The sequence below is a fragment of the Oculina patagonica genome, chromosome 13 (genome assembly GCF_052425735.1).
Source record: "Oculina patagonica isolate OP01 chromosome 13, crgOcupat, whole genome shotgun sequence".
NCBI classification, from domain to species: domain Eukaryota; kingdom Metazoa; phylum Cnidaria; class Anthozoa; order Scleractinia; family Oculinidae; genus Oculina; species Oculina patagonica.
This window is the reverse complement of record NC_135770.1, coordinates 37,554,110-37,578,258: the sequence shown is the minus strand read 5'-3', so window position 1 is coordinate 37,578,258 and position 24,149 is coordinate 37,554,110. Positions and strand designations below refer to the sequence as shown.

Below are 24,149 nucleotides of genomic sequence, written 5' to 3'. Positions count from 1 at the left end.
CGTGAACTTATGTGCCCATACCGGTATTTTTTTAAAAATTCAGTTTAGCATTGCAAATTATTGAAGCCAATTCTTTTTTCTTTTCAAAACAAAGAAAACTTTGTCTTTTATTGTGTAGAAATATCTATGGGAGTATAGTTGACAGTGGTACTGGTAATAAACCTGAAATGAAAACACTAGTTGTATAAATTCTAGTCTAGCAATAAATAAAGTAGATTTGTATTCTTATTTGTTGTAACTGAATTACATGTATTTTATTGAGCTAGTACGAGGTCCATGTTTATAAATATTGGTCGAGTTTGTCACTTTGCAATGTTAGGGCATGGTCTATAGACTTGTGTAAAGAAATGCCTATATCAGTCCGGGGATATCAGTATCCAACATGAGTTTCATTTCATGTTCAATGATTCCTGAGGGGTGTGTCTACAAACAAGGACTAAAAATAGAGCTATAAATCATTGAACATTATAACTCCCTCAAAAATTCCCCAACCAAAACATGCGATATGTAGTTGATACTACATACTTACTTCTGCTTTCACTTTATAGGTATTTCGGTTAAAACAGTTTTAAATAGTTCCAGCCGATCCTGGGAACGCCAATTGTATTAGTTGTCATTTTTTAATCTATTGGAGATTCAGTGACATTCCTAGCTTCTAACGGATTGTTCATTATTAATTAATTAATTATTTTTTGGGGGCGGGGGGATAGCTTAATTATTAGGAGGGGGGCAGAAAAGCCTAAGGCGTGTCTTTTAATGGGGGGGGGGTCATTAGAGTTTCAAGATAGTTAGGGGTCATGAAAGTTTTCTTATTTTCATGGACCCAAAATATTACGAAGGCTATTTATTCCCACTTTATTGAATAACCATCTGAGCCTTTTCATATCCAGCACATTTTCATACCTTGAGTCTGGTCAAAGGGAACGAAGACCCTGGGTACGAGGATGTATCCAGCATAATGCATGACCATGGGTCGAATCCTAGATTTTTAACTCGAATGTTTTATTTGTAATTTATAGATTTTGTTTTTCCTTGGTGGTTCAAGCAAGCTTTAGCCAAGTAAAATTAAGCAAATTTTTTCTCTCTAAATGCTAATACTGCCATTTATAATAAATTGTTTATAATAAATTGTTTGCATATAATAAAAGATTGAGGGGTCATAAAAGTTTTGAAGTTTCTGTTTGGGAGGGAGGGGGGGTCATTTAAGTTTTTCTGTTGTCGAAGGTACAGTCACCCCCCCCCCCCCTCCCCGAAAAAAAGGAAATAATGAACACTCTATAGCAAAAAAACTCAAATAATGTTAAACTTAAGCTTTCCGATTGGTTCATTTCAGAGATTTCTTTAAAAGTAACCGCCTAATTAACCTCCTGGTAATATTTCCGCAGAGCCCCATATGTACATTATTAAAATTATCTCCGACTGTTTCAAACGTTCACACTACTCAAACAGTAATCGTGAAAGAACGAGCCGGTCAAAAATTGCTTATTAACTTAACTGACCATTGAACGACAGCGAACCATACCGGAATCGCTACAATAATGACAACGAAAATAGGCCACAAAGCGCTTTGTGGTGTTTCGAATATAGGCCACAAAGCGCTTTGTAGTGTTTCGACTAGGCCACAAAGCGCTTTGCGGTGTTTTGAATAGGCCACAAAGCGCTTTGTGGGGTAAAAAATCGAAAAAAAAATTTTTTTCATAAAATAGCCGTGAGATATCTGCGATTCAACGAGACATCAAGATTTTAATGTTAGCTTTTAAAATAAAACACCACAAAGCGCTCTGTGGTGTTTCGAATAGGCCACAAAGCGCTCTGTGGTGTTTTGATTAGGCCACAAAGCGCTCTGTGGTGTTTTAATTAGCGCTTTCAGTAGTTTCAGTGGTGTTTCGCTCATGCCAGTACTGCTTTTTCAATCGATTTTTAAATCAAAACGAACCAGGAACAGTTAGAAAAGCACTCCAGCCATACAATATACTCGGCAAGAACATTTCTGAAATAAATACACGGGAGAAGCCTTATCCAAAAGCACTAGTCGCGAACCAGCTTTCGATCGTGCTAGTGACAAGATTGGGAACAAGTAAAATTGCGTAGATTGAGTGGTAGTTATTTACAGCACCGAAATTAAAATTGGTTGCACTGCTTCTCAGGGATCTTATTTGCCTCTACGTTTCAGGACTATTGAATGATCTTGATTTGAGGATAAATCAAAGTGCGGAGTATTGGCTGGACGGAAACACGCAGTTCGCAAAGCAACCATATAAATCTTCGATCCACTCGAACATTTTTGTTGAATTTGAAAAACAGAAAGTACAGTAAGCTGTCGATTTGTGATAGAAATCTTGTGAGGTAAACGCAATTATTGCAAATGGCCGCTGCATATTTTCGTACAGAGTCAAACCAAGTCAAATATTGCTTCCCTGCCCCTACCCGTCGAAAAAACAACTTCGCTCAAAGACCGAACTGCAACAGAGTTTAGTTACCAGTCTTATGCTGCGTGCTACTAGATAGAACGCGTGATATGATTGGCTCATGATATCACATTACGTCATAGGACTGGTTCGCCAGATAGGACAGAACCACAACGGCACATATGTATTGGTCACTTTGCCCGAGATCGAGCATTAGCATAGCCTGTTCCAGGCTCTCGGTAGTTGAAGGGGAAAGCGAAAAACGCGGGCCGAGAGCCTGAAACAGGCTAGCATTAGCATGGCATTGTGGGATCGAGTCTCATAGATAGGTCCGCTATGCGTACACGTGTGAGTTTTCAGAATGCATTATAAATTCATCTGGCATCGAATGACTTGTCTTTGAACAATGACGTCACAATAGTAAAATAAAAGGATGCCTGTTTTTTTTTTAATCGTGCCTACAGGAATTTTTGCAATCAGGGGACTGTAAGTGCTTTACAGTTATCTTGTTCAAGGGGCCTGAAGGGGTAAAATTGTAACTGGGATTTGGGCAAATTTTCACTGGGTAAATGGGATTTGGGTCACTGGGACTGGAACTCACAAACTTATAAACTGTAAAACTCAGACTAGAATACAAAAAACGGGAAAACAATAATTATTATGGGCTGGGGGAATAGGATTTGGGCAAAACTTTACCATCAGCATTGGTGTTGACTTCTTGCCAAAACCAAGGCTACATTCTCCACACATTCAGTAATGGATGCCATTTCACATCACTGATCAAGAGAAAAACAAACCCTTCTCTATAAAAAATAAAATAAAAAATAAATTATCTTTATTTAGACACGGTAAGGATTAAAGCTATATGCTTGTGGGGCCGTGTATTCCTGAAGAAGTGTTGGTTTTTGTGGAGGGGGGAAAACCAGAGAAAAACCCTTGGAGCAAGGACGAGAACCAACAACAAACTCAACCCACACATATGGCACCTGGCCGGAATCAAACCCGATCCACATTCGTGGGAGGTGAGCGCTCCCACCACTGCGCCATCCCTGCTCCCCTCCCATGCTCTACACTGACTGCGAGGCAGACACCGTGGCCTAATCAGTAATGGTTTGCATGCTGGACCACAGATCAAGTGGTATGGATTCAAGCCCTGGCCAGGGTCATTGTGATGTGTTCTTGAGAAAGACACTTATCCTCGTGCGCATAGTGCTGGCTCTCTCCACCCAGGTGTATTAAAAGGGAACCAGCAAACCAATACTTGGGGGTAACCCTCCCCTCAGGAGGTAGAAATAATCCTACAGAAACCAGGATAAGCTTGGGCGGAATGGGTCACTTGGCTTGACAGACTATAATAATAATGATGATTATAAAGTCTCCAACAAGCTGGTCAGAGCACAGAAAGGCGGCTGTATTCGCAGGCTACTGGCATTTAATCTTGTTGCTATTTTAGAAAATGCATTACTAAACAGCACTTACACTGAAAGAGTCCACTTTATTTCTTTTATAAGTAACCTAACTGATATCCACATATTGGTTTGAAATAACCCCCCTTTCTATTACAATGTAAGACTTCCTCCCCCCAAAAGGGCATGTATCAAATCTATACATAAAAATGATCCCCCACTCATTTGGCCCATACTTTACCCCAATTTTGTTCTTTTCAAACCTAAATACTGATATCAGCAAACATCGCAGAGAAGAACATGTTAGCATAATATCCAATTTATAAAATACAATGTTAAAAAATATACTCAACCACCCGATCTCAATATCTTATTTGACATCAAAATATAACGTCAATATAATTTTTGAAACTCCAGTCTCAACAAAAGATGTAATATATAATTTATATACATGATGAACTCTGTTCATGAAGCCCTGGGTTGTGCCCATTCCTTAACTCTAAGAAACAGTCAATTTTTATTGTCTCTTTACATATTCGTATAACAAAGTTTAAGCAAGAAGGTTATGACAAAAAAAGGAACAGTGATCATGTCAACCTAACTTCATTATTAAAAAAGTACTTCATGCTGATCTTTGAAGTATTTATTAATTTCTCACTTAGTAAGAATCTCTTTGATTGCTATAGCTATTTGCTTCACACAGTGCTCAATTGTAGGACCATCATGGAATGCAAAACTGAGTCTCATGCAATTTTTATACTGCCCTTTAGAAGAAAAACCTGAGCCCTTGTTAAAGTCAACACTATATTTATTTAAACATATGTCATAAAGTTTGTCACAGTCCACCTCAGAGGGAAGAACCACCCACACAAAATAGCCTCCTTGGGGTTTTGTGTATTGAACTGGACAAGGCATGTACTTATCCAAGGCACTACAGAGTGAATTTAGACGGGAATAATAAACCTCTCGCGCATAAGCCAGGTGCTCCTTTACCAAACCCATTTGAATTGCAGTGGTAACAATACAAGAGGTGTAGTGATTGAAACATCCTCCACTCCGCGCAAAGCCAGTTGTATGCAAAATCTTTCGCACACGTTCAGGTACTTCCATCCAGCCAAGACGCAAACCAGGCCCCAGTACTTTGGAAAATGATCCATTTGAGATCACATTTCCTTTGTAATCAGGGTCAGTCTTGTTATCAAATGAAAAGAGCCTTGGTGGCATTTTAAATGGGGGCCTGTCACCCTTGTAAGACAACAAGTTGTAGACATCATCACAAAGTGCCAGCACATTATACTTTCGGAGCAGTTTAATGAGCTGTTTGCACCTTTCTGTTGAAAGAACCGAGCCAGTTGGATTGTTAAATGTAGGGATACAGTATAACATAGCAGCAAATGGGTTTTTGTCAGTTGTGACCAGTGGTGGTGTCTGCAGATGTTTTTCCATCATTATCTCAAGCTCATCGACAATGATTCCATCTTGATCTACTGGAACCCCGATCACGTTCATTCCATAGTCCTCTCTCAAAGCCGTTAGACCGATAAAATATGTGGGTTCTTCAACAAAGGCCACATTTCCAGGCTGGAAAAGGAGACTAATTATGCATGCAAGGCCTTGTGATGCACCAGCAGTGATCCAAATGTCGTCACAGTCCACAGTATTGCCATACTGCTCAGTAAGGAACTTGGCTAGCTCACTCCTGACTGTTAAACTACCACTAGCTGGTCCATACTGACATATATTGGCATAATTTTCTGGAGTGTGAAGTGCCAGTGTTGCCTTGTGGATTAGCTCACCACACTTAATTAACAGGTCTTCACTGGGGGATCCCACACGCAGGGTGGAAACATTCCTGCCATCACGTGTAAGGTAGTCAAACAATGTAGTCATCTTGAAGATCGGGTATACAAGCTGATGAATAATAAGAATGTAACTTCGTCAATCCATCGATCAACCCGGATGAAAACTGATGAGACTGAACTTACAATATCCCCACACCTCTTGGGGAAATCAAAATACAAATCCCCCTGGCTAGTCAAGAAATTTTGAACGTCTATGATGAATGTATTAACCCCACAAGGACAAAGTTTTGGCATCTAGTCCCTTACCCTGTGAGTAGAGTCCTTTGAAAACAAACAGATCCGCTCGCTGGGAACTGGTCCCCGAAATCTACGGCTGTCTGTCTTTCTAGTCTCGGCTTGCTGTCTGCAGTCTGCAGTCAGACACCGGCAATTTTATTAAATGAGGGTAGCAAAGGGTTTACGCGTGACACGTGAAAAGGGCGAAAAAGAGACCGTGACGCGTGAAAATAGGGCAAAAATTAGACCATGATGCGTGAAAATAGCTAGAAAAGAAATGTGATTCGTGAATTCTGCTGTTTCAAGTTAACGTGACACGTGAATTTAGCAGATTTAGATAAAATTTGTGCGTGGAACGGGATCACGACCCACCCTTTGCTGCCCTCTTTAATCTCTCCGACTTTATCAACGGGGCAATGCAGCCTCTTGATTTCCCTCTTGCGGGTCGCCCACTCGGGCCATGCTTAAAGGCTTTCTTCACAATGTTCTGCGAGCTAAAAAGGGAGTGTTCTCGGTATAAAAATGTGATCTTTACCTCTTTCTTTCGCCTTTACTTTTACTTCGCGTGACGCTTAGTCGAGAAAGGTTGGAGTTGTGCAAGGCATCATGGGATATCATCTTGGCGCTTTGTCCTTCGTGGTCAAAATGGCGGCCGCCGGGAACGGTAATAACATTACTTTGACCGCTCCATTTCATGACAAAATCTTGTAATTTCTGGCGTTATTTTGATAAGATTATACTTTTCTCTTGATTTTTAAGGCGTAGAAGAGTACCACTGCAACTACTGCCAAGCAGATTGCACGTCACTTCGAGTGAAATGTGCAGAATGCACTGATTTCGATTTGTGTCTTCAAGTAAGGACGGGACGCTTGTTATTGACTCGTTTATGTTTTCACTTGTTTTTTTTTTGCGGTTTTGTGACTTTCCTCACTTGTGATTTTGTTGTAGTGTTTTGCTTGTGGTGCAGAAATGGGTAAACACAAAAGAGGCCACGACTATCAACTTATGGTAGGTCACGTGATCACAATAAGACACAATTCTTTTATTATTATAATCGATCGCCTTATTCCTCACTGTTCATATTTAGAAAAGGTAAGACTATTTTAACACAAAACTTTAAGAAGCTTAAAACTGGGTGGTCAAAGTTAACTAAAACAAACAAGTTCTTAATAAGTTTAAATGACAGTTCAAGAGCATTTTTACCCCTTAAAAGTTGTGATTCACAATAGGGCCATTTATATGAGAGATTTCAAGGTGCGGCTTTTGTAAGCCGTGACCTCACCGTATAAAAGGTACAAAATCACTGTTCATGTCTTCAGGCTTTTAGTCAAGATTTAAAAAGTGGGAGTCCAAAATTTTTATAAGGCCTGACTTTGTCCCCATAGGAGAGTTTGAGGAGCATGCAAAGTGTTTTTCTGCACTTACATGTGTATGAGTGCAAAGGTATCTAAAGATTTCCAAATTTGCTAAAAAAAACTCTTTATACAGTTATTCATATTAATTTTCCATAGGACTCCTGGACTCCCACCAGGCTAAAAGCTTGCATGTCTTGCACAAGCTGCAGCTTGTGTAAGATGCAGCTTATAAGCCTTGGGTTTAGTGCTAGTCTAACTTAAAGCCCCGCCTTATGAATAACAAGAATATAACTCGGTTGATCCATTAATGCATGAGTTGCCAGGATCCTGTGTTATGCGAAAAGGAATTTGGGATGGCCAGGGGGCAAACATTGCAAGTCGCTAGTAGAAAATATATAGTGAAAAGGTGTTTTTACGTACAAAAGTACGATTTTGGGGAGAGATCAATGCTTTTTTGCCAGTATTTTATCAGAAATGGATTTAAGCAATGTTAGTACATTGAAAGTTTTCTTTTTCCCACAAACAATCAGTGAATGGAACTTCTTCCCAGTGGATATTGTAAATACAATGTTTGTAAAGAGTTTTAAATCTAAGTTAGTAAATAGTTTTTTAGTATTTTATTGTTTCAGTTTTATTTTTTATTTAGTTTTTAACATTTTTAACATTCTAGTGTAAGTTTTAAGATTTCTATTTTAGTTTTTAATGGTTGGTGTGATACCTTAAGATTTTTTACTGACCTAATAAAATGTTGATGTAAATATAGATGTAGAAAGTGAAAGGTTTTGTTTGAATAACCATAAAACATATAAAATTAGCATAAATATATTAAAATAGTAAAATAGGCAAAATTGTCACGAACGCTGAAATGCGATAAAATATGTAAAAATAAGTGACAAAATATTAATGAAGTTAAAAGGGTTAAAAAAAACTTAAAAATACAGAAACGATAAGAGTAATTAAAAAAAAGAAAAAACCGACCTAAACAAATAGTTTTGCGCAGATGGAATCGCATTGTTTGTTCAGAGTTGGTTTCAGTTCTTTGATAAAAAACATTTCATAAATAAGGCAGTCAAACTTGCTCTGACACTTCTTCAAAATTCTAAAAAACTGCGCAATGTCATCTGGGGCCATATCGTGTTGTTCCTTGAGGTGATTACCAATGGCCGATCCCTTGTGTTCTTCAATTCGTTGGTGAAGATGTCGGCACGTGTATCCGACATACCCTGCATCACACAGGTTACACTGAAAATTATACACAACGCATTGTTGATTCACAAGGGGTGGCTTGTCTTCCCTCACTTTGATTTCATCCTTGATTTTCCGACTCGTGTACACGGGGCTGATGTCTACCTTGATCTTCCGGCTGAGGTCTCCAAGTTGTCTGCGGACCGAATTTGCAGATTTCTGGTCTTTGAAAGGCAGCACGATTCTGATTGGGTCTTGCTTCTCAAGATCGTTTTGTTGGGTAGGTGCACCCTCGGACACTTTAGACTCAATAAATTGACGGATGGTAGACTGTACAAGTTCTTCTGGGTAGCACAGACGGGAAAAGGTCACTTTGAGGCGTTCACACTCTTGATGAAACAATTTCCACGAAGAAGAAAGCTTGAATGCACGGTTGAGCATGGTGTTCAATAGTGATCGTTTATATCTTACATCCACATGGCTATGATAGTGTAACAATAGCCCAGTGTCCGTAGGCTTTCGGTACACCTTCGTGTCTAAATGGCATCCATTCCTGATGATATCCATTCCCAAGAAGGGGAGTCTGCCATTTTCTTCAAGCTCCATTGTGAAGTTGATAGAAGGATGACTGTTGTTTAATGTAATTAAGAACTCAGAGGCTGTTTCTACATCAGGCATTGCGCTAAGCGTATCATCGACATAGCGTTTGTAGAAGGCAGGCATCTCGTTTCTGGTTTCTAATTGTTTCTCGATGTTGCACATGAATGTGTTAGCCATGAGAGGTCCCAGTGGCGAACCCATAGCAACACCGTCCACCTGTTCGAAAAGGCTTCCTTCGAACTGAAAAAGCTGATTTTTCGTCGCAACTCGTAACAACTCAATCAGATCCGACTTCGTGATGTTAAGATTGTGTTCTTTGTTAAACCAGTCGTTTTCAAAGGCTCTTTCTGCGATGTTTTCAATGGTTTCATCTACAGGTACGTTGGTGAAAAGTGAAGATACGTCATATGACACTAAGATGTCATGGTCGTTGATTTCCATCCCATGGAGTTCATTGGTGAATTGGAAAATGTCACTGACGGTGTGGTCGTTGACGGACAAGGGTTTCAACTTTTCATCCAGCCACTTTGCAAGCTTGTAATTGTATGTTCCAGTAGCCGACAGTATCGGACGCATGGCTAGCTTCTTCTTGTGGGTTTTTGGCAAACCATAAAGATGGGCAAGTCTCGAGCCTTTCTGGATTACTGAATCAGCAATAGCTTTGGGCAAGATTCTTTGTACCACCGAGGATAACTCTTTCTCTTTCTGAAGCAATGGATGGAAATGCTTTGGAGGTCTTCCTCGTGTTCTTGGTCTCTCAAGGCCTACGGGCGTGAACTTTGTCTCGTCATTAATGGATGACTCCTTCAACAGACGCACATAGTCAGTTTTGTCCATCACGACTACTCCTGAGCCTTTATCAGGCTTGGTAACAACGATGTCATCTCTCTTCTTAAGCTGGCCTATTGCTCGCAGCATTGCTTTAGGTTGTGCTGGACCTTTGCGTTCGCTGTAATTAAGGGCAATCGATCGTAATGTTGCCGCTGCTAATTCTTTATCGTCGCTGCTAAGCTTCGGTTCTAGTTTCCAATATGCCTTTTCAAAGGCTGCTAGGATTTCTCTCGGTGATATTCGTTGTGGGAGAGAAAAGTTAAGCCCTCGACACAATACCAGCTTTTGGAAAAACGAGAGCCTGTACGAGGATACATGTATGTTCTTGATGTGCTCATCGATGTTCGTATCGGCGGCCAGAAGTCTTGAGATCTTTTTGGTATGACCACTCATTAGGTGTTGGTATTGCTCGTTGCGAAGGGTGACGATCGTTTTCAGAATGCAGATGAAGCGAAGCGGCGAGCATTCTTCCTTGATTTCCTGGTGTTGCTATGGGTTCGCCACTGGGACCTCTCATGGCTAACACATTCATGTGCAACATCGAGAAACAATTAGAAACCAGAAACGAGATGCCTGCCTTCTACAAACGCTATGTCGATGATACGCTTAGCGCAATGCCTGATGTAGAAACAGCCTCTGAGTTCTTAATTACATTAAACAACAGTCATCCTTCTATCAACTTCACAATGGAGCTTGAAGAAAATGGCAGACTCCCCTTCTTGGGAATGGATATCATCAGGAATGGATGCCATTTAGACACGAAGGTGTACCGAAAGCCTACGGACACTGGGCTATTGTTACACTATCATAGCCATGTGGATGTAAGATATAAGCGATCACTATTGAACACCATGCTCAACCGTGCATTCAAGCTTTCTTCTTCGTGGAAATTGTTTCATCAAGAGTGTGAACGCCTCAAAGTGACCTTTTCCCGTCTGTGCTACCCAGAAGAACTTGTACAGTCTACCATCCGTCAATTTATTGAGTCTAAAGTGTCCGAGGGTGCACCTACCCAACAAAACGATCTTGAGAAGCAAGACCCAATCAGAATCGTGCTGCCTTTCAAAGACCAGAAATCTGCAAATTCGGTCCGCAGACAACTTGGAGACCTCAGCCGGAAGATCAAGGTAGACATCAGCCCCGTGTACACGAGTCGGAAAATCAAGGATGAAATCAAAGTGAGGGAAGACAAGCCACCCCTTGTGAATCAACAATGCGTTGTGTATAATTTTCAGTGTAACCTGTGTGATGCAGGGTATGTCGGATACACGTGCCGACATCTTCACCAACGAATTGAAGAACACAAGGGATCGGCCATTGGTAATCACCTCAAGGAACAACACGATATGGCCCCAGATGACATTGCGCAGTTTTTTAGAATTTTGAAGAAGTGTCAGAGCAAGTTTGACTGCCTTATTTATGAAATGTTTTTTATCAAAGAACTGAAACCAACTCTGAACAAACAATGCGATTCCATCTGCGCAAAACTATTTGTTTAGGTCGGTTTTTTCTTTTTTTTAATTACTCTTATCGTTTCTGTATTTTTAAGTTTTTTTTTAACCCTTTTAACTTCATTAATATTTTGTCACTTATTTTTACATATTTTATCGCATTTCAGCGTTCGTGACAATTTTGCCTATTTTACTATTTTAATATATTTATGCTAATTTTATATTTTTATTCGCACTTGAAAATGACCTCGGAGAGGTCGAAACGTCGTGATTTTATATCGCTAAATTTCATAACAAAATCTATATCCAAGAAATTACTTATAACCATAAAACATGCAATAAAACGTACCGCTTTCGGAAGATTTGTTCTGAAATTGACATCCCATATAAACTGGGGTCTTGAAATATTACAAAATTGGAAATAACTCAAAAATATTAAAGAATCATGTTTCCAGCTTCCAAAACTGAAGGAGCATCTTATGCACTAATTGAATAGTTACAGCATATTTAAGTAACACTATTTATATCTATAGGATGGTGGGACATTTCCACTGTTTACAAAGGACTGGTCGTCAGAGGAAGAGGCGTTACTCTTAGATGCTATAGAACAACATGGCTTTGGAAACTGGTATGTAATGTAGCTGTTAATTTAGGAGACTAATACATTTATGTGACTCTAGTTTTGAGTCAGAATTCCGTAAATAGTTGGAAATATCAAAACGTTTCCCCTCTTATTTCAATTTTTTTTGTAACTACAGCAAGTGACGTAGTGACAAGGAACAAGGAAGGATTAACCAAAATATTAACGGACAAGGGCAGTTTCTGTGGGAACCTCTTGTTCAGAGGAGTGGAGTTTTGTAGCCAATTCAGAATTGGTGTTAACTTGCTTGAGTAGATCAAAAATTAATCACCGATCTATTCAAGATCCTATAAGATTCTGCACAATCCTACAGGATCCTGTGTTAAATTTCAACCAGGGTAGATAAGAAACACCCCTGGATTTTGAACCCAAATTATGAGCGAAAAGGTGTAACTTATAATGTATGGGTTTTGTAGTAGGTTTGTGGTGTTGTTTCTGCACCTTTTATGTCAATTAAAACTTGTTGTTATTTATTTTATTTTTACTTTTTTTTCAGGGATGATGTTGCTGATCACATTGGCACTAAAACTGGCAAAGGTTGGTCACATTTAACTTAATGATTTGTCTTAATCTTCATTTTGTCAATTTGGCAAGTGTTCTTGTGCTGGTGTTTGAAAATGATGCCATGTGCAAAATCTTTCATGCAAAAACAAGTTTTAGTAAAGTTCACATACATGGCTGCTAATTTCGGACATACAGTAAATCATCTTAGTTTCTCCTAAATCCTCTATTACAAATGCCCTTTTTAACTTTATTCTTATTGCTAAATATTACCCATTTTCAGTAACTTTGATTTGGGGACAGTGAAGAAGAAGAAGGGGTGCAATAATGACTTGTTTTTAATCATGTGTGATTTAGTTTGATTGAACTTGACAAAATTTATAGTAAGAATTACTAATTTATTAATTGTGAAGTATTTTCCTTACGGTTACGAGTAGCTATTAGAAATCAATTCTGATAAAACTTCTCTTCATCAACAGAGACCAGTGAACACTATGCTGATCATTTCATCTCAGGCACTGTTGGTCAAGGTAATCCTCCCAACTGGCTACCATACAGTTCTTTTAATTTTAGCTAGGAGAATTTGGTGATAAATCAGTGTCACTATCTAATGGATTGCTTAGTATTTTAAGTAATAGATAAAATATGAGCGGGAGATCTGTATGGGCGTTGACAATAGCGAGCCAATAGGCGAGCTGTTGTAAACGGCCATGGATACAGATCGGACGCGATTATTTTATTCTACTTGTGAAATGAAATTATTAAATTGAATGCAAAGTATTTTTATGCGAGTCGGTAGAGATCTGTATCAAAAGTTAATGAATATTAATTAGCTGAGCAGGAGTTTGTATCAAAAGTTAATTCTATTGTTTGTTTTGTATTGGGGTTTACAGTTGTGTACATGTGATCTGAATACTGTGCTGGGATTGTTTTGCACCCTCATGAATAGTTCATGAATTTTACAACTTCTTTTAGAGGGCTGTGTCCTTTAGGGCTTATTATTTACCGTAAAGTTCCATGTATAAGCCGCACCCGTAGATAAGCCGCACCCCCGATTTGGAAGCTCAAATTTTGAAAAAAAAAAAACATACAGACAATAAAGTTTGAAGTTCAAGTGAAGTTCTATTGGTTAAAAACAAACAAGGGCAAACAAGCACGGTTTCAAAACACCGTACTGACACGGCGGTTGTTGCAATGTTTGATATAAATTAAGTCTTACGAAAGCGAAATTTCACTTGTTACACCTCCGTTTTAGTTTGAGTTCACAATATCTTAAACTTGGATGCTCTCTTGATATCATTTTTTTTCGGATTATCACTTCTAAACACTCCTGAAACACTTGTAATTCGTTCGAATTGTACGCGAATGATGAATGCTTAGAAATGTAGAGAGGAGTCTGGGCATTAAAAATGTAGGTTTGAAATGTAGAGAGGAGTCTGGGCATTAAAAACAAACATGGCGGCACTTTCTTCAAAAGAAACCACGTTTTCAAGATTCTTGAAAACTGCTCAGGGCTCGAGACTAACTTTTTTGCTAACTAGCCAAGTGGCTAGTAACAGCTTTGATTCCACTAGCCAAAACTGATTTTCTACTAGCCAGAATTTTCAAGTTGTTTTTTTCTTACCATGGGGGGGGGGGGGGGGGGTGAAAGGGAACATATTTTAACATTTAAATTTTGCAAAAAAATCTCAAACCATCTAGACATCTACACACAACTTCATCAGGTATTCATCTTTTTCTGGATTATTTTTCTTGTTTTTTTTTTTGTTTGCTTTCCTTGCTCTTTCTGCTTCCACTTGCAGAAAAATACTTCCGGATATCCATAACATACGCGTTGTGTCAAATACTAACTTGTGTTGCTTTCCAATCACGTACGCGTCATATACCAGAAGTCATAGAAAGAAATCCGTCTGTCGTCATTTGGCGACTTAATGGTAAAAAACAGTCGCCAAATGCAATTTTTTAGTTGTCAGATTGTAAAATCAAATTTGGACTAGATCAAAAGTGTTTAAAATCATTTGTAGGAATTTAATGCACTCAAAAAGAAAAACAAAACAATCTTATCACAAGGTTTAAAACAAATACCTAATTAAAGATTTTGTGGCTACTAACTTTGTGGCAAATGTTAGGAACCATAAGGAATGTCGAAGGAGTCAACCTGACGAATGGTGACCGTGACACAATCAATTGGCATACATGATGTACTCAATGTTCAAGGGTTTGCAATGCATTATAGGGCGATTCCTAACACGACAAGTTTTCGGATGTTTGAAGATCAAAGGAAAACAATGGATCAACTTCTTTTCACTATTTGATGTTTTAGAAGCAACGATCTTCTGAAAGGACTAAATGTCTGAAAAAGTTACTGTTATCAATCCTCAACACACTCAGAGAAATGTAATGGCAATTTTGGTGCATAAACCAGAATTTTTGGTCATCCAGGATGAAATGTTAGTCGCATTGGTGACCAGTGAGTCCTGGATCCCCAATTGATGTTATGGTGAAGTTATGCTTCAATAATTTTAGCAGAAACAATTTTTTCCTGTTACCCGCGGCTTTCCTCACAAAAAGGCCTCACTGAAAAAAGTTACTGCAGCAGTTTGTTCGCTTTTCGATACTTCAGCATGTTAACATTCTTTTATTATATCAACAGTTTACTTGCTAAATCTATTCTCTCAGATACGATTTTAATAAATGCAGTTTCTTTGCACTAATGCCTGAAATTTTCACTAGCCATTTTGGCTAGTGGAAGTCCAAAACCTACTAGCCAAAACTGCATTTCTACTAGCCTTTGGCTAGTTGGCTACCGTTAGTCTCGAGCCCTGCTGCTACCAGCAACAGGATAAAATAATCCAGCAGATGTATTTGCTGTGAAGGTCAATAAAAAAGCGAAGCGGTCGGCCATTTGCCTTGTGAGTACTTGCGTTTATCTTGGTCGCACGGGGTGGAAAGACATGCTTCGAAGTGACCGGCGGGCTTCACTGAAAACAGCTTTGCAGAGGAACTAAAAGGCAGTGGACAACAACAAAGTTTTCAGGTTGTTATATGTTTATTTAGTGACGTCATGAAAAGTTTTTTTATGAATATTAATTAGGCCTTTGAGAACTCCAACCAGAGATGTTTCCGTAGATAAGCCGCACCCCCGATTTTTGACTTGAATTTAGAGGAAAAAGGTGCGGCTTATACATGGATCTTTACGGTAGTTTTTATTTAATATGAATTAATTTTATGTAATTTTTCTAATTTTAGCAACTGTGGAACCATTTAAAAATAAGATAGTTGATCATACATCTGCTGATCAAGGTAAGACCAAAATAATAAATAAATTTTAATAATTCACCACCAGGCCTGCACTGAGCACTAGAGTTTAGCCTGGCACTGGTAGTTGAGCCACAAGGGCTTGAACCGTGACCTTATTAATCCAGTACATTGAAAGGAATGTTCGGGGGAGGACATAGGATTCTAACATGTGGCATTGCTAAATTATAAAAATATTTTTACAATAATTGAGAGAAATTTTGCATGCACAATGGTTGAAAGCTAATTGATCAATGAGACCATCAACCATGAAAGTGGCATAACTCAAGGCAAGTGGGCATCCCAATTTATAGCTATTTGAAATAATAGAATTTAAGAGTGATGAGGCAACCATATTAGTAAAAAAAGTCTCTTTAGCAATCTCAAGAAAAAAAATGAAAAAGTGCCAGGAAACTAGTAACATGCTATGGTGTTTTGTCTGTTCAATAAGTTCTTGAAAAATTGCTGTTAAAATAGGGTTGTCTGTGTCCTTTTTTTTTTATAGAAGTATTATCTCCAACACTGTTGCACCCCCCTGAACCTGTTGAGATGAGTGTAACTGAACAACAGGAGCTGGGATATATGCCGCTCAGAGATGACTTTGAAAAGGTGATCACACATCAGTTCACTATCAGTTCACCTACACCTATTTTAGAGTTCAAAATTTAGAGAAATTTCTAATGTCTACAAGATGATTCAGAGTTACACCCCAGTCTGGACGAGGAAGCTCGAAAATTGCGAGGAACCATTTTTTTTCTCCAGGCTCCTCCCCCCTATTTCACCCATTAGTATGTAATTTACTTTAAGGTAATCCACAATGCTTTCTTGTAGGAATATGATAATGAAGCTGAAACTCTTGTAAGTGGTTTACAGTTCAGTTATGATGACGAAGATGTGGAAATAGGTAAGATTATAAAAGACAAAAACTCAAAGACAAAGGCTAATGCTGTTTAATGCAATTTAACAAAGTTAACAACAAAGAGAGCTGGTACTTCCGGTCAGCGGTATCCATACAGGCGTGCAGGCTCAATGTACTTTGCCATTGTACTAGCGTGTTCAAGCGTGGCAAGTCTCCAAAGCGCTAAAAGCCTTCAGGTCTGAGTTTTTTAGCAGCTTTCAGCAAAGCTTGGTCCATTCTTCGACTTCTTGGAATCTTTATTTTACATGATTCCCATCCTACAGGTGTTTAAACTCCAAAAAAACTTCAAACCTCTCTGTGCTATTTTACCAGCAATCCAAGCTTCATTTACAAAGAATGTTAAACTCACTTTCACTTACATGTTTATGTAAAGCGATATTAAAATAACAGCTATATTTTTCAAAATTAATAATGAAAGAAGAGATGTGATGAAGCTTTTGCAAATAATGATAAAAAGTATCAATCAGTGAAGGATGTAATATGAGCATGTCTTTATGGAAGATTTGACACATTCAAAGTTTTCACTGAGATGTTTTTAAACAGCACCATAAGAGGCTTGAGGAGTATACACTCCCCCTGATCTTCCCTGTGGTGCAGCATGGTCAGGGGGAGGTGGTGCACTTCCTTCCTTAGTATCAGGATTGTCAGGCAGTGGTGCCTGAATGTGTACGAACCAATTGTGTACAACAGGACGTGTGGGTCTTGCTGAATCTCCGCTGTATGATGTTTCTCTCGCGCTCTTCCGACAAGAATACCAAATAGCAAGAATGGCGAAGATTGTGCATGGCAGGACTACAGCAAGAATAAAGACACAAGGCATACCCGGACACTTGGATCCTTTGCTGCAATGATCGCCAGCGATGCATTTCTTCTTACAACATTTTTCACCGATAGAGCAATCAGAATGCTCTGAACAGTCTTGTCCGAGACAATTTGATCGTTTGACACACACCATGTTACAGCATATTAGCTTCTTACTGTAACATTGTGGGGAATATTCACAGAATTGGCCGGCACATGAAGATCCTTTAACACACATAGAGTCGCAGCAGACTTCACCGAAGCTGCAGCCGTATGCATCATCGCATTGACCATTGCCCACTTGAACTAACGACGAAGACAGAAGTGCTAACAGTACTATGTATTTAACACAAGGGACAAAGATGCCAGTTGCTTTAACTTCAGCCATTAGCCACCAAGTAAAATCAGATACACATTCAAAATGGACGTGGCAAAACACTGGATTATGATCACGTGGTTTTGCTCAAAAATGTTGGGGATCTTTCCTACGTGACCCATTGACACAAATCAACATATCTAAAAATGACACTATGCCAGTGCTTGAAAATGTGGATAGTCGAGCAGCAAAAGTTTGCAGGAACGGCAAAGCGTTGTTGTAAACTTTCGTCGTGCCGGTTTTAGTGTTTATTTTACTTCGTTTCGCCTATACTAACTACCCCTAAATCTCCAAGGATGTCTCAATATACTTTATTTCGCTGCACTCGCTTGGTTCATTTTCCCGGAATTCGTACGTTTGCCCTTTCGCCCCACAATAAAGAATAAATTTGTTCTTCTGGGAATCTTTGCAGAGTGGAATTTAGGGATGAGGTTTCGGTTACCGTGATTTTTGATGGGCCGTTAATGAAACCTCGAAATAACTGACTGATTCATCGGTCAACAAAGAAAACTGCAGGGAAATTTTGTTTTGCCAAGCAGCCTGTGAAGACAGACGGATTTCTGTTATTTCACGTCGAATTAATAGCCGGAAGTACGTCTGTGTCGCGGGCTAGTTGGCAAGTCACGGGAAACGATTTTTCCACCACCGAGGACGAAAAATAAGCTTACTCTTTTCCCCCAACAAGTTTACCTCGCTGCAGTAGAGTGAAGTGTTGAGTGTTTGCATTTAGGTGCTGATTTCACATGTGGAATAAATGATTTAGTTTTCAAAAAAAATTGTTGTCTTCAATTCTCTCGCAAGATAACTTGAACAGCAGTTTTATTTGCAGTTTCATTAAATTCTTAAATGAAAAATTGACCTTCCATATTGGTGACTCTTTTTATTGACGATGAAGAATTGCGGGGAATTTCTTGAACAGTGAACTCTGATGCAAATTATACCACACTTGAGACTTTCTGCTCAACTTTCACGTGGGTAAAAAATAGACGGTGCATTAATTCCTGTGTAAAATGTTTATGCTAAGAACGTCTTAGTTGCTCATCTCTGCCTTTCTTGTATTTTTTTTTTACACTGTAAAAGAAATTGACCGCCTACTTGTTCGTGTAATCGCGTTACGTGTAAATCTCCATTTTAGTGGGGGTTATTAAATTTGTGATTGTTGTGTAGTTCCAGAAAATACTACACCCTTAGAACGATCTAAACATTGCTTTGTTTAACAAAGGCGTCTTTTTAATATGATTAATTTGTAGATTAACAATAAACATCTTACCTCATTCTTTGCAGATTTGAAACTTGGAATTATAGACATGTATTTAAGAAGACTCAAGGAGCGACAACATAGAAAAAAGTACGTAATTTTTTTTAAATGAACACTTTGTCCAATGATTTTTTGCCAGTCAATTTTTAAATGTATATAAAAAAAAGTGATAACACATTGCACAATGAACACTTTGTACAGCAGTTTAAGCACTTGTGTTTTGTTGATTCTGACAGTATTGCAAGACAACATGGACTTATTGCCAGTAAACACAGAATAATAGGTGAGCACTTTTCATATATAGTGTACCTACCTAGACTGATCCCTACAGCCCTCTATTTTCTTCTTTATATCTTTGATCGTTGAACACGGAAAGCAGAATCGCGAGAGAACTGGACACCAGCGCATTACGGCAGGCCTCCACCCACTCCTTCGTTCTTCGCGATCCCCCTCGCTTTGCTTGCAGTTTTTTATTGTTTTGCGTTGAAAAAAAGAGAGGCTTTGAGCAGTCACTGACCTTCGTAACGTTAGAATTTAGCAAGGCTGCTACGTTAGGGAATCAAAATTTTTTTCGCTGGCTTAAAACTGGTACCGTTAATGGGCTGTTTAAGGGTATTGTACTTCGAATTGTAACAAGAAGTACTGGATTAAGGTATCTGGTTATGCCTATTGTTTCCATATTTCGTTGGGCCATTACTTTTGGGGTATGACTGCTGTAAAATTTTATCGCTATTCTCGGGTGTCGTTACTTTTGAAACTTGAAAAAAAGCAAATGAAATTGTTATCAGAACCTTTTCCACAAATACGTGGTAAATCAGTTTCTCGAGAATTTTTGTCACATTTACACCACAAAATCTCCAATTTTTGGGTCTTGATATATTTTATTTGTACCCTGGAAAACTCTTGGAATTCTATCATCTCTGAGTTATACCAACCATGGTAATATTGTAAGTAAGATACTGAACACTGTTTTCCTCTTTCAGCACTCCGTAGAAAGTACAGTAAAGAAGACAGGTTGGTTAATTTTCACTACCAACTAACAATTCTTCAGAGTCCTAGAAGAAGTCCCTCTGACATGAATTTTTGTGGGTTCAAAAGGCAAACAAAATCCTCAACTGCACCCTAGGCAAACCTCGGCGATTGAATATCCTCCACGGAAAAAAGAGATTCAATCTTGGAATACCACAATGAAAGGCCACGTCCATAACGAAATATGAGAATATCCACCCCTCTGGCTGCATCTTTTATTGCCGATGTTCTATTCGTTTGACACAGAATTTACCTTGAAATAGGTGATTACGTACAGAACAGCAAACCGGACTTGTTGTTACAAAGGGTTGCTGCATGTGTATCCCTAAGGTTGCGTTGTAACACACGAGTGTCATCGGGTTGGGATGTACTCTGGGATGGGTTACATTGTAAAACCAGATTTTTTTATTGTTGTTTGAACTTGATGGAAATGCAATATTCAAAGAAGGAATCCTTTTCTTCATTTGCAGGGAGTTTCGGGACGCCACTAGAGTCTTTGCAAGATTTAAGAGCCACAGTGAATGGGAAGAATTTTTGAATGGTCATTTAAGTGAGTAATTATTGTATAAATAAGGCTCTCTATGTGTATTTTCGGCGAATTCGACGTTGCGACGATTGCTATTTATAATACGACCATCTCAGAGATTGAAGCAACCATTCAGGTGCAAAAATTAAATGAAAAAAAAAGAAGATAGAAAAAATATGACTGTCCCAAACTCAGGTGGTATAGAGGGGCTTTCAAAATGGAACGCTGGCAGATCCAAACTTCTTCCAAAAGGGGGTCGAGAGTATGGACAGGTCGGGTGGGGTTTGTACTCTTTAAACTCTTAAATAATGATTTTTTTTTTCATTCACTCACAGGAGAAAGGGAACTCAGAGCGAGAATAAAGGACCTAATAAGATACAGAAAGAATGGAATTACAAAATTAGCAGGTAATTCAATGTCACTAGAAATCACCCGCATTTACGTTTTTCATTATAACTCATCTTCTCTTCCGTCCTGAAGAACTAGCTAAACCAGTTTGCCTCGTTTTTAGAATGTCAAGAGTACGATGAACAAAGACTGCGTCGAGAAAGACGAAAAGAAAACAAAAGGAAAATGGTGGTAGGTGCTAATTTGATGGTAAAGGTTTACAAATGGAAGAAGTCACAGATCCAGTCGCTTAATTGACAGCAAATAGCAAATGAAACTCTCAGAAGACTGTATAAAAACATGCAACTTGCCGTACACAGTGTCGGATCTAGGGGAGGGGCAACGGTCCCCACCTTATTTTTAGGCAAAATAGAGCCCCGTAGGGCCGAGAAATTGTTTTTTTTTTTTTTTTTTTTTTCGAGAACGGGCCCCTCTTTATTCCAGGGTCTTAATTATCGGGCCCCCACTTACATGTAGCTGAAGGTCTGGATCCGGTACGTGAGCCAAATTGCATTTGGTTTTGTACCTGATTGGCTGAAATGGCAACTTTAAAACCAAAATTTATAAATGCGCATGTTTGATAAAGAAGTGTTGAGTTTGTGATCATACTGATACAAAACACTGGCATACGATTTCATTTTTGCAATAGGGTGGTGCACAACCGAGAAGAACAAATGTATCGATGGGGAAAAAGAATGAGTAAGTAGTTTTATTATCGTCGAACTTCACTTATCGCCACTACTCACTTAAAAGTATCAGGCTGATAATTTAAATTTTATCCCTTTCTTATGCTTACTAATTTGGCGAACTTTAACTTTCACAGAAACGTATCAGAAGAAAAGGATGAAAAAGGTAACTTCTAATTGCTTCTTTAATTTTATTTTCTTGGGTGAATTACGAAATTGATGGATTTTTGGGGGGGGGCCCCGGGGGGGGGGGAGGGGCGCTTATCTCTCCCCCGCGCGGGGTAGGTCTTGTCTTCGCTTACACTTTTATTTTGTCATTGCAGACGGTGCACTCTCCTCGCCAAGTTTCGCAGATCAGATGAAGAATTGTGCCACATACAAACTGCTTTCGCCGGTCGAGAGACAGGTTAGTGTGCAACAGTGGCTCGCATTTTCCTGTAAACTATCTTTTGAAATGGATTCTCACAATACACCCTGGGTTCCAGAGTTTTGTTGTTTTGTTTTTTGTACTCGCGCGCAGCGGAATACTTTGGAATCGATCGGAGGTCGAGTGTCCTAGTCCGTAGGCCGACGATTTGATCGAGACCGGAAACCGAGCGAAGGAAACCTCTGGCACACCCAGGTTTCTCATGATAAATCGATCTTTGTATAGAAAATCGACCATATTAACAAGGGGGGGGGGGGGTTAAAGGGGGGGGGGATATCGGGGGGGGGCTTATAAGCGGAATGAACAAACATTACTAGAAAAAAAAAAAAGACATACAATTTATTTACACGCCATGTAAGTTTGAAAGTAAATGGGAGATAGGCCTGCTCTAATAAGCACATTAAAGATACATTTGTAGACAAATGAATGTTGAGTGATTGTGTTCTTTTCATCCACAGCTCTGTGCGTCAATGCATATGAAACCGGGATTTTACCTCACAATAAAAACAATCATACTAAAGGTGAGTAAGCTAATACAAATTTCAAATAATCTATAAATGTATAGAAACAACACTTTTAAATGTAAAAAGATGCCTTATAGCCACTATCTCCAGTCCCCGGCTGAAGTGTATCTCACTATTACAAATTACGTTATGTTGGTCTCTTTTTAAGTTGGGCGGAACGCAAGATTAAATTTGTCAAAATGTTAGAATTTAGACGTAAAATTAGTTTCTACTTTTCAAAACCACAAAGTAGGATCTGCCTCCAGTGCGTTGCGGTCTTGTGTTGTTTGTAAGATCTTCTGTGCTAGCTGTGATGTTGGTGAAACCAACAGGCACCCAGACAACAAATTTTTGACCACTTGCCGACAAAAGCGCGCAAAATTTTTAACATCTCGAGGATTTCGCGATAACTGCCGCCATTTTTGTTCTGAGGGATGCTTCAGTTCGATTTTCAATCCATGATTCAGCTCTCACACCCTTTTAACAAAGTGTCGTGGAGTGTCGTCTTTTCCAGAGTATCTCGCTTACGGGTAAAATGAGAGTTGGATACCTGGGAACTTAACTGGGATCAATCATGTCTTTCTCTCTTTTCTTTTTACAGGACAATCTTCTTAGACGGCAAGGCGTACAGGTTAAAACTCGCTACCCGCCAAACCTCGACAAGACACACAGAAAGCACATCATGAATTTCCTTAAAGAGAGCGGCTGGGTCGCTACCTCGTGACGCCCGCGTTTCTTGCTGCTTGCGGCTATGGCGCAGTTTACGTTCAGTACTTTGTATAAAGTGACATCTCAATGTAATTTAGAAAAAGTGTAAATATTGACGTCAATATTATAAATATGAGAAACTATTTATAGAAGAGCTTACACGAAAGATACAGTGAGTGGGACATATCACTGCAACCGCCTCCTTGTGAGTTTATTCTCGATACAACTGATGTTATTCAAGAAATAAACTTTAATTTTAAATTTTGAAATTACCTTTCAATTTTTTCTCAAAGATGTGCAAGGCTCTAGTAAAGGAGGTGTACACAGTGTTTCCTAGTGACCATTTTAAAACTGAAACTAAAGAGCCAATTACACGGCGGGAAATGGCGAAATAAACCAATCAGAATCCGGAGTAAAAACATGCTCGGTTGCAAGCGCGAGAAAATTTGCGCGAGCCACGCACGATTGATTTTGTTCTTGGTTGTAAAAAAAGCATCTTGTTACTGTTTCATTAGAGCTTGGTGCGCTGCCTTCTTGGACGAATAATGGAGCTGAGAGAACACAACCAAAGGAAAATGATAGTTATCGAAAACAGCTATAAAAAGTATAAGGCATGGTTTCAATGGCTTGAAAGATTCGAGTTTACTCCATAAATAACGAACGAATTTTTACAAAAAGACATATAAAAATAAAGTATGCATTAGCCTGTGTATCTGCCACTTGGTTTTTTAATTAGGGTCCCAGAACAGAACTCAAGCCTCGTAATACAGCAGCTGA

General features: G+C 38.9%; 4 protein-coding genes across 4 annotated transcripts; 2 read left to right on the top strand and 2 right to left on the bottom strand.

Annotated features, from left to right (window-relative positions):
* Positions 1-4,401: 4,401 nt before the first annotated feature.
* On the bottom strand, positions 4,402-6,462 carry LOC144634430 (uncharacterized). Its single transcript, XM_078493381.1, has 2 exons — positions 6,428-6,462; positions 4,402-5,725 (listed from the first exon to the last, which is right to left on the bottom strand). Exon 2 carries the CDS (start codon positions 5,702-5,704, stop codon positions 4,469-4,471), a length of 1,236 nt encoding a protein of 411 aa, XP_078349507.1. The 5' UTR covers positions 5,705-5,725; positions 6,428-6,462; the 3' UTR covers positions 4,402-4,468.
* Positions 6,463-6,516: 54 nt separating this feature from the next.
* Positions 6,517-24,075, top strand: LOC144634428 (transcriptional adapter 2-beta-like). Its single transcript, XM_078493379.1, has 20 exons — positions 6,517-6,556; positions 6,652-6,746; positions 6,841-6,900; positions 11,848-11,942; positions 12,451-12,491; positions 12,935-12,985; positions 15,705-15,758; positions 16,258-16,361; positions 16,584-16,656; positions 19,133-19,196; positions 19,343-19,389; positions 20,090-20,120; positions 20,606-20,685; positions 20,997-21,068; positions 21,173-21,240; positions 21,698-21,747; positions 21,872-21,900; positions 22,058-22,140; positions 22,620-22,682; positions 23,266-24,075. Exons 1-20 carry the CDS (start codon positions 6,538-6,540, stop codon positions 23,386-23,388), a joined length of 1,302 nt encoding a protein of 433 aa, XP_078349505.1. The 5' UTR covers positions 6,517-6,537; the 3' UTR covers positions 23,389-24,075.
* On the bottom strand, positions 8,147-9,965 carry LOC144635709 (uncharacterized). The gene has a single exon (XM_078494789.1). The coding sequence runs from the start codon at positions 9,948-9,950 to the stop codon at positions 8,226-8,228; it is 1,725 nt and encodes a 574-aa protein (XP_078350915.1). The 5' UTR covers positions 9,951-9,965; the 3' UTR covers positions 8,147-8,225.
* On the top strand, positions 10,355-11,632 carry LOC144635759 (uncharacterized). Its single transcript, XM_078494841.1, has one exon. It carries the CDS (start codon positions 10,355-10,357, stop codon positions 11,360-11,362), a length of 1,008 nt encoding a protein of 335 aa, XP_078350967.1. The 3' UTR covers positions 11,363-11,632.
* Positions 24,076-24,149: the final 74 nt, after the last annotated feature.

Excerpts from the sequence above, each read along its gene's own strand:
- LOC144634430 (XM_078493381.1), bottom strand. The coding sequence starts at position 5,704 with ATGACTACATTGTTTGACTACCTTACACGTGATGGCAGGAATGTTTCC.
- LOC144634428 (XM_078493379.1), top strand. Across the intron at positions 12,986-15,704 it reads CTCAGGCACTGTTGGTCAAG|CAACTGTGGAACCATTTAAA; the intron begins GTAATCCTCCCA and ends TTCTAATTTTAG. Across the intron at positions 16,657-19,132 it reads TGACGAAGATGTGGAAATAG|ATTTGAAACTTGGAATTATA; the intron begins GTAAGATTATAA and ends CATTCTTTGCAG.
- LOC144635709 (XM_078494789.1), bottom strand. The coding sequence starts at position 9,950 with ATGCTGCGAGCAATAGGCCAGCTTAAGAAGAGAGATGACATCGTTGTT.
- LOC144635759 (XM_078494841.1), top strand. The coding sequence starts at position 10,355 with ATGGGTTCGCCACTGGGACCTCTCATGGCTAACACATTCATGTGCAAC.